Below are 10365 nucleotides of genomic sequence, written 5' to 3' on the forward strand. Positions count from 1 at the left end.
TTTTTTTAATTTCTCTAGTGTTCTATTTCTTAATTTGTACTTTGCCCTTTGATTTCTGTGGATCTCATTTAGAGGATGTATTCTAGTGGAGATAACTAGTAATACTGCGAGTTTTACTCCCCACTAATGCAGTTTGGGAATAGCTGCTTCTGTACACACATTAAAGATTTTTCCAGTTTAGAAAAATATTTTATTCTGGCCTATAAAGCTTTGATGAGTTAACACCAAACAGTCAAAAACAGGAGCATATTCTACATTTCTCACATATGGGCATTTGTGTGCAGAATTGGCCATTAACTTTGTAATTGACTCCCAATATGTTTTATTTTTACAAATGGATAGCAAGTTTGAAAGCTATTTTTCCTTAATGGACATTAGCAGGCTAACTGTAGTCAATGGCCTAGTGTTAGGAACCCATTAAGTAAGCAGGGACAGTATAGTTATGAGACTATTAATAATAAAAACATTCTAGAATTCAAACTACTATAATAATAAATACTTAAATGAGAGATATTCTTGCAAGCAAATTATATTTTGTTTACATCTTCTGATTACAGGGGTCAGAATACCCCAGCTAAACAGACTCAAGGGAATTTACTGCACACATTACTGTGGAGTCTGCATGTGAGAGATGTTCTCAGATGTACTGGGATGCAGACTTTCAAACATTTGTTCTACACCCCTCCTTCCCTTTCGCCAGGCTTTGCTCTTCTCTATTAGTTGGCTTCTTAGACAAGCTCTCCCTTATAGTTGTAAGATGGCTGTAGCAGCTCCAGGCTTAAGTCACGATTTAAGGCTAGCAGATATAGAGAAATTTCCTCTCTCAACGATAGGATGCTCCTGGCTTGATTCATGCTAGCCTGAGTTGTGTCACGTACTTAATTCTAGAACTAATCTCCGTAGCCAGATGAATGGGATGTGCTGATTGACGTTGGCCAGTAAAGTCTACCCCTAAACTTGAGGATGGGGTCAATATTACCCCAACTGCTAGGACAGTTTGGGATCAGGTGGTTTGTCAGAAGAGTGTTGGGTTGCTTTTTTTGTTAACCAGGAGGTTAAATTGGATGCTGGATGGCTAGATGGTTTATATCCATTATAATGTCCAGAATATACACTAGAACTTTTATTCTGAAAATGAAAGTTAAAAATTTTATTGAGTACTTACTATTTATACCCGTAGAATGAGTAGAAACTTTGGGCAAAAATAGGATTATGGGTTATTCTAAAAGTTGTTTTCCTAAGGAAACTTACATGGCATTCCCTATCTTTTTTGGAATTTGGCGTGATTCTCTTTTCTCTAATTTTGGGTTCCCATATCTTTAAGTACTATTTACCAGCTTCCCCAACTCTTTGAACCCAATACTCTTCTTTCTTTTGTCTTTCTAGATTATTACTATGTAGCATCATTTTACTTTTTTTATTTACACCTTCTAACCAAATCTAAAATTTTAGGTTTCAGATTCTGAAAAACAAGTTAGTATCCTAGTAACATTCTATTACCTTAAATAATAAAGACACAATTAGCTTAACCAGAGTAACTATTGTCTTGTATGTTCATGGTTGTGTTGTGTAGCTCAGGCCGACTTCTTTCTCGGAGAGATCAGTTAATACAGTATCTGATTACTTCCTGTATTTACAATTGACTAACTTCCCTTTGCTCTTGGGAAAGAAAAAAACAAACATTTCTTTGCAAGAGTGCTTTTAAGGGCACATATACTTAGTATGCTATAATTCTAATTAAGACCAGTTTCTAATGTTGAATTGGATATAGTCAGTTTGAGATTTGTTTTTAAATATTTTCACGTACTGATGTGTTTATAGTTTCAGTTCTGAAACTCATAAATGGAGCATGATAATTCTTTTTTTGGCTTCTTGCTCCATTGAGAATCAGAACCTTTCGGTTTTATAGGAAAAAAAGCATAGTAATGTAAATAAATATAAAATAACTATAAAATAAAAAGAAAAACATTGGTGTCAGAACAATGACAGTTATTGTCTCCTTCTCACTTTTCCCCACAGCGATCCTGGTGGAGGGATTGAAATGTCTGAGTTCATTCGCGAGGCCACCCCCCCAGTTGGTTGTAGTTCACGAAATTCTTATGCGGGTCTAGATCCGAGCAACCAGGTAAGAACCTGAGCTCTTTTCCTATGCCTCTTTCCGGTCCTCCTGAGGGTGGTCTCAGTTGTTCTTATGTCAATTGATGTTTTGGTTTATCTTTTTGATTATTATTATTTTATTCTTTATCAACACCATCTTTCATTAACATTGTTTTTAAACTGACTTTTCACGTTAATCAATTACATGTTCGTAGAGTATGTACCACGTGCTCCTTTTCAGTATAGTTTTGATCAAGACAGTTGTGAATGCCCTTAGCAGATTTAGCTTCCAGCTTGCAGCATCTTCTTTAACTTCACATCATCTGTACAGAGAGGTCTAGACGCCTATGGTTATCTCTAGTTCAAACAGCAAAGAAATAAAATAACTTGTTCCAAATCTCACAGTGTTCACAATGTGATGACAGAGCTAAAAGTAGGATACAAGTCTACTTCTGCCAATTTTAATGTCTTTCTGCTTTGTAACTTCTATTTTTAACTTAAAATAGTAATTCTGAAAGAATTATCTCAGAACTTGGCTGAAGCCTGTTGTATTCGGTTCTATCTAACCTTGGCTGGGCCTCTGCTGCTACAGCAATCTTCTTCACCCTGAGCGTCTACAGGAATCAAAGTTCAGTTATTCCTGCTTGCCTTCTCAGCAGATGGCTTTACTAGGGACAGTTCTATTACAGGAGCATAAGATAGTAAACTCTGTGAGAAACTTGAAAGGTCTTCCCTTGTGACTTTATGGGGTTTAGCAGTCATTGTGTTAGCCCTCTCATTACGTAGAAGTAGCTGATGTATATCAAAGTCTGATACTAGGCCTTGTTCTCTCTTCAGCCTTCCTGTTATTATACTGCATGGCTTGTGGATTAAAATTTCCTTTCTCTTCTAGAGGGAGACTTAATCCTCTTTATTTTCTGACCTAACTCTGACTCTTCTTGTAACTGTCCCCCATTTCTCAAGATTTTGTCAATGATCTTATGGTGTGGACCCTTTCTCTGGCAGATGGAACACGTGTTTATGGAATTTGTTTTAGTGCTTAGTTTTTGGTGTGTGGTGTGTGTAGTTTGTAAGCTTCTACACAGTTACAGAGTAGATTTTCTTCTTTTTTTCCATAGTCTAATATGCTGCCTTATGTATAGTTGACTTTGAGTTAATGATTACTGATTACATGAACGTATATAGGTAATAGAACTTCAGAATGTGTATAGGTAATAGACTCTTCAGGTAGAGTCAGACCTGACTTCTCATTTAACAAGTGAGTAAGTAGCATACACAATATTCTGCTGACTCTATCCTGTAGTGTTCTGCTCTTTCACAGTAGCCCTATGTGATCTAGGAACAATAGTATGTAAATCACCATATTCCATGAATCAAAATCTTGAACAAGGTCTTATTTCCTAATATATTTTGATAGAACATTTGCCTCTATTTGAATTGCGTTTTCATGATATAAAAGTGATGTGAAAGAATTTATGATAACAATTTCAGTTAGGATTTCATATAGAACAAGTGGGTCCTTAAATTCATCTTCCATAACAAGCTGATGAAATGGAAGGTGTCAGTATTTTTTTTTTTGTTTGTTTGTTAAACCCAGGGGGAGGTTTGAACTCAACTGCCCCTGGTGTGCGTGAGGGGCCAGTGTGCTAACTACTGAGCTATGGTGCCAGAGGCATCAGAATTTTAAAGGAAAAAAAATACTGTGAATAAGGATGTGACACACTAATGAGATTAATACTTTTTAAATTTCAAATTTTATAATGCCTGTTTGGTGAACAGTGTTACTATCCTTGATCCTTTTTTATGCTGGCTTTGTGCTATTTTCAGTGTCTTTTTATAGAATGAAATGACTCAATCCTTGAATGTGGCTGTGTGTTTTAGCTTTCATCTTGCTGACAGATGTAGGCTATGTCAGATTACCTCAAGGAGTAAGGCAACATTTTTCTAATAACCATTTTCTGAATTTTACAGTAGGACAGGTGAAAAGATTACAGCACTGGCCAACCACCTCTGGATACTCTGCTGTTGGCATCGTGTGTTGGAATTTGCCCTGTTTCTTAAATGTAATTAAAGCCTATGTGCACACAGAATACCTTTTCCTTAAAATAGAAACTTTTTACTTAAAATAGTAAAATAAAAGTTGACCCGTATTGTAGGTTGTACTACTTGGATTTCAGTGTCTTTGTTTGATACTGTTTACAGCAAAAGAAATGGTTGGCATAATTATTGTTGCCCTTTAGAGAAGCTAAAGTGCTAAAATGAAGAAGTCAGGTCAGGCTTTTTGTATGTCAGTGGAGAGATTACCAGTGCAGACTGGACACACTGTTATTAGCACCTCATCGTAATTGTCTGTGTAAATGGTTCTGTGTCCAGCGATGGACTCACAGGCCACAGTGGTGGACCGCAGACACGTTACCATTCTTTCCTTCTAGACACTTTCCTTCTTTCCCTTCTGTCTTTTGCTCTGCATTTCCCTTTCCTTGCTTTCCTCCCTTTCCCCTTTATCTTCTTCTCTCCCCTTTTGTTACTTGTCTGCCTTCAAATATTTTAGTGCCGGAAGTATTCAAGGCATTTTCCTTAATCTAGGCTGGGAAGTGGGTTTTACCCCAAAGAGATTGTGATTTCAGACTAGATATAAGTAACCAAAGTTATAGATGTGATATATGTGTATTACTAAGGAAATATAAGCCCAAGATGCACAGTAATAATTGTCTTAGAATGCCAGCGTGCTAGGATTATAGGTGTGAGCCACTGCACTCAGCCCTTCTTTTCAGTTTTAGAAAATTTAACAAATAATGGTAAACAAAAAGAAGAAAATTAAAATCATCTATAATATAATCAAAACTTTTCTAAACAAAATAGAAGTACAGTGCATGTGTCCTTTGGAACTCTGTTCTCTTCGTTGAATGTAGCATGAATGTTAACGTCATTAAGTATTTTTCTATAGGAAAACTCTGAAGAATACATTGCATTTGGATATATTATAACTTATATCCTGATTCTCTGTTGTGTCACATGCAAATATAGTCATGATTCTTAGGTTTTTTTGGAGTGGTGAAGGTTAAATAATACAGAAAAGCATGAAGAGTAAAATTTAATCACCCCATTGTACCCATAAAGAGTGCTTTTGTCAGTAAGCAATAGAATAGTCAACTAATAATGACTTAAAAAATAGGAGTTTGTTTGTCACCTGGAAGTGATAGTTCAGCAGCTCAGAAATGTTGGGGTTCTGGTTTAGCATTTCCATAGTTCTCTAGGCTTTTTCCTTGATTACAGGATGGGTGTAGCAGCTTCAGTCATGACCCGTTGAAAAGTTAGGAGGCAGACAACAGTGTGGGGCAGGGAGATTCTCCTCAGTCACCTTCTTTTCAAACATGAAAAGATCTTTTCCTGGAGCCATCCAGCATACGCTCCCAAACATTCATTGACCAGAACTAGGTCAGAGATGAGGCTGGGTCTCCTTCCTGTAGACAAATGTTTGAACAAAATAGGGAGTTTAGTAAGGAAGGAGAAAGAGAACACTTTGGGGTTGTGGGCAAGTGACTGCTATGCCCATATTTAAAAAAAAAAGTGTGTATATGTATATGTATATATATAAAGTTTATATTCTTAGGCCAAGCATGGTGGGTAGCTCACACCTATAATCCTAGCACTCTGGGAGGCTAGAGGGAGAGGATCCCTTGAGCCCAAGAGTTTAAGACCAGGCTTTGCAAAAGCAAGACCCCATCTCTACAAAAAATAGACAAATTAACTGGGCACGGGCACCTGTATGTAGTCCCAGCTACGTGGAGTCTGAAGCAGGAGGATCACGTGTGCCCAGGAGTTTGAGGTTGCAGTGAGCTGTGGCTAGGCTCATGCCATGCCACTCTAGCCCAGGGCAACAGAGTGGCAAAATAAAAATAAAAAAGTTTACATTCTTAGAAGGGTATCCATAAAATGGTGTTTTTCATTTGCTTGTTTGTTTTAAAAATTTCTATCTAGGAAGTTATGTGTTCCTAGAAAAATAATGTGTTAGTTCTGTAACTCATATAGCAGGTGTGGGAAGAATGAAACTTTTCCCAGTAAAATGCATTTTGGCCTTTTTCATTCTGGCTGATTGCAGTGCCTTTTATGACTAAAACAGAAAACAGAAATTAGGAAAAGCTAGGAGAATCAAGCTTAATATATAGTGCAAAAAAATACAAATCTTATTTTTTTATGCCAATATCAAGAGATTATGGTAGCTTCAATCTGTATCTGTGTACTTGCTTTTTTCACTGCCATATAACTTACATAGCATGGTACACATCTTCAGTGGATGGCCTCAAGGAATTTTTACACCTTTGACATTCACTCATTTGCCATCTAGAGCAAGAAAGTCCCTCATGGCCCTTCAAAGTCAACAATAATACATATTTTGAGCTTATTTTGTACTCCGACTTAAATTGAACCAATGAAAAGAAGATTTGGTAAAATGTGAAGTATTATGTGGATGTTCTTTATTTTATTTTACAAGGGTAAACTTACTTGACTGTTTTCTTTGAATCCTATGAAAACAATTATAGGAAGAGTTGCTAACACTTAATTGCTTTAGTAACTGTCATGTTGTTACATTTGGTTTCCTGAACGTGTTCCTGGAATTTGTGGTATTTGTTTATGTGATTTTTATGGTAATATAATAAATAATAGCTCTGAAATTTTAGGTATTATACCATCTTGAATATAAGCACTAAAAGCTCAGCAATCTGTTGTTTGTGCTAAAATAATCATTTTTTTTTTGTGGGTGCTTTAGATTTTTATTCTTTTAAAAATGTTCTGCCTACAAAGAAGTATTTTTACTCTTTGCTTGGAATTAAGGAAAGTATATAATGATACACTGACAATTTGATATGTTCCTTTAGCCTATGGTAGTTAATGCTTTATCCCCCAACCGTCACTTTATATGTTCTCTAACAAGTGCATATTTATCTCAGTTAGACACAGCGCTTGGTTTGCTTTTGTTTATAGCATGAACATGTCATGATGCAATGTAAAAAAACGAGAATAATTGTCTGACATGAGTTGCTTGAGGTTGGAGGCATCTGGCCCTTGGGGCTTCTACATTCCCGAGCGTGCAGAGGTTCCACATCTCAGCTGCTCACATCTGAGAGAGAGACGCAGCATGGGCGGTGTCTGTCAGTACTGATGAAAGGGACGCATAGCATGTTTTGATATGATGATTACATCGATGATGACGTATGCTTAGCATTTTAATTAATTTTCTTTACTTCATGTCATGTTTTCAGATTGGATCTGGTTCCTCTCGTCTTGGAACAGCAGCAACTATTAAAGGTAGACATGATATAATTTACAAGTCGCCTCTGACTTTCCGTTTCATTTTTGGTTGCAATAAAGATGACAGTACTGTACCCTTAAATATATTGAAAAAATTATTCTTGAAATTATTTTATAGAGAAGATTATAGATCCTATAAAAGATTGCTTGATTTAAGTTGTATTCTTCTTTCGTCATCCAATTTCTTAGACATATTTGACTATTTACATTATGTTGCATCAACTCATAAGTTTTGATCTATAAGAAATTTCCTTGCCTTGAAGGAAAACAATTGCATGAATGTTGGTAGGGTACAAGGAAAATTAAGGAATCTGATGTGAAAGCTTTAAATGTGGGCACAAACGAGACACTAAAAAAGGGAAGAGTTATTGTCTTCATTTGTCTATCTATTTCAAATGCATTCTTATAATTTTTACCCTGTAGTCTTTTAGCTTGCTAATTTTCCCTGGGAATGAAATTTACATTGTTTCAATCATTACATAATTTGCATTTCTTTTTAAAATCTAAGTTTTAAAGAAATAGTTTTGTTAGTGTATATTATACAGCTTTCCTAGTGTATGGTTGTAGTTTCGTGAGAGTAATTATGTGCTCTGATGGTCCACGACACTCTTCCTGTTAGTTCAGCGCATCTTCTGTTACTGTAATCCTTGATGTACAAAACTGCTTTAGTTGATAGATACTTACCATGTGCCTTGATGACCTGCTGTGGTTATGCCACACTACAGCCTTTACTTTTAATATAATGGCATCAGACATTTCTCTTAACTTTGTAGGAGATACAGACACTGCTAAGACTTCTGATGATATCAGTTTGAGTCTGGGCCAGAGCTCCAGTCTTTGTAAGGAAGGAAGTGAAGAACAAGGTGAGTACGCCGTGCTTCACGGTGAGGTGGTTAGAGTGCGGGGATCTGAGTGGGTTTCTGCAGGATGCTGCTTAGAATGTGGCAGAAGTTTATCATAATTTTTTATGGTATTAGGAAATATCAATATAAAATATTACTGGAATAAAAGTAATAAATCATACTAGTGCTTTTATCTATATTGGAATTTAGTTATACATGCTGCCAATTAAATATGGTACCTTCCTATAGCATATTGTTAATGGAAATTTTAGCTGTATATATTCTTTTTTTCTTCTTATTCAGCTCTATTTTGTTTTTTATTGGGTTTTGTAAACTACTACATTTTTTTTTTTTTTTTTTTTGAGACAGAATCTCACCCTGTCACCCTGGGGTTGAGTGCCATGGTTTTGTAGTTCATAGTAACCTCAAACTCTTGGGCTCAAGTCATCCTCCTGTCTCAGCTTTCCAAGCAGTTGGGATGATAGGCAGCTGCAGTAACACCCAACTAATTTTTATATTTATAGAGATGGGGTCTTGCTTTGCTCAGGCTGGTCTTGAACTCTTGAGCTTAAGCAGTCTGCCTGCCTTGGTTTCCCATAGTGCCAGAGTTACAGGCATGAGCTACTGTACCCAGCCTTTTTTTATTTTTTTAGATAGAGTCTCACTCTGTCACCTTGGGTAGAGTGGTGTAGAATCATTGCTTACAGCAACCTCAAACTCTTAAGCTCATGCAGTCCTCTTGCCTTAGTCTCCCAAGTAGCTGGGACTTCAGGCACCTGCCACAACACTCAGCTATTTTTAGAGATGAGGTCTCGCTCTTGCTTAGGCTGGTCTCTAACTTGAACTTGCCTCCCAGAGTGCTAGGATTAGAGGTATGAGCCACGGCACCCAGCCTTCTTCCCCATTTTCAAATGGAGATTGTCCAAGGTTATTATAATCATTGAGAGAAACCTGTCTTCCCATTTCTACCCAATTATAAATGTGTTATTTTTATTAGCCTATGGATAATGTTTGGGCAGATAGGCTGATAAACTTCTTAATTAACTCTTCTTAAATAACTCTTCTTAATTATGAAACTAGTTTATGAGGATACAAATACATCACTAAATTATGACATTTGCCCATTAATTCAATATTTTTATTCAATTTAACTTCTTACAAGTATATTTTGTTACTGATATTTGGAATTTTAAGTTTATCACACTAACTCTCTGCTTTTTTGGAATTATAGTACTCTATCACTTTTTACTAGTTTTTTATGGACTACCCCTCCCAACACTACCACACCCAAATCCCCAAAATACCTCTAAATGTACAGTATGAAATGGATACTTTTTTTTTTGAGACAGAGTCTCACTATGTCGCCCTCTATAGAGTGCTGTAGCATCACAGCTCACAGCAACCTCAGACTTTTTGGGCTTAAGCTATTCTCTTGCCTCAGCCTCTCAAGTAGCTAGGACTACAGGTGCCTGCCACCATGCCCAGCTATTTTTGGTTGTAGTTGTCGTTGTTTGGCAGGCCCAGGCTGGGTTTGAACTCCTAGCCCTGGTGTATGTGGCCAGTGCCCTAGCTGTTGAGCTACAGGCACCGAGCCTGAAATGGATACTTTTTTAAAAATTAAAGGTGAATCAGTTACTTTGAGAAATACAGTGTCTCTTTCTATAATATTATATATGTGACCATTAGTGTATCTCAATAACTAGATAATACCCTTAGAGGGATTGGTACCACTGCATTTAGTGGTTGTATATCTCTTTATCTTATTTTATATCTGGAAAGTACCATGTGCAAGCAAGATTGTTATAGTTTGGCAGATTGGGAATTGGTCCACACGTAAATCTACCGTTGATGTCTAACATTCGCTGACCACATACTGCTATCCAAGTTCAGGGTCAGGGTACTTTTTCTGTGAAGGGTCAGCTATCTTTGTAGGCCATATGGTCTCTCTAGCTGCTCAACTCCTCAACTCTGCCTTTGTAGAGTGAAAGGACCCATAAGCAGTAGTATTGAGTAGGAATTGTTATGCTTTACTAAAGCTTCATACAGAATCAGATGGAGGACACGGCCTTCGTGTGTAACCCCTGGTTGAGGTTCTCTTTTTTTTTTTGAGACA

At 36.8% G+C, this 10365-nt stretch overlaps 1 protein-coding gene across 1 annotated transcript in view; it reads left to right on the forward strand.

Annotated features, from left to right (window-relative positions):
• PCNX1 (pecanex homolog 1) overlaps nt 1–10365 on the forward strand; it is a 186752-nt gene that overhangs the window by 51497 nt on the left and 124890 nt on the right. Inside the window, exons 3-5 of the mRNA XM_023507659.1 lie at nt 2020–2125; nt 7362–7407; nt 8184–8273. Of these exons, the coding sequence (XP_023363427.1) occupies nt 2020–2125; nt 7362–7407; nt 8184–8273 (242 nt within the window). The remainder of the gene's footprint in view (nt 1–2019; nt 2126–7361; nt 7408–8183; nt 8274–10365) is intronic.

This window comes from Otolemur garnettii, unplaced genomic scaffold (genome assembly GCF_000181295.1).
Source record: "Otolemur garnettii isolate 467f Iridium unplaced genomic scaffold, OtoGar3 scaffold00196, whole genome shotgun sequence".
NCBI classification, from domain to species: domain Eukaryota; kingdom Metazoa; phylum Chordata; class Mammalia; order Primates; family Galagidae; genus Otolemur; species Otolemur garnettii.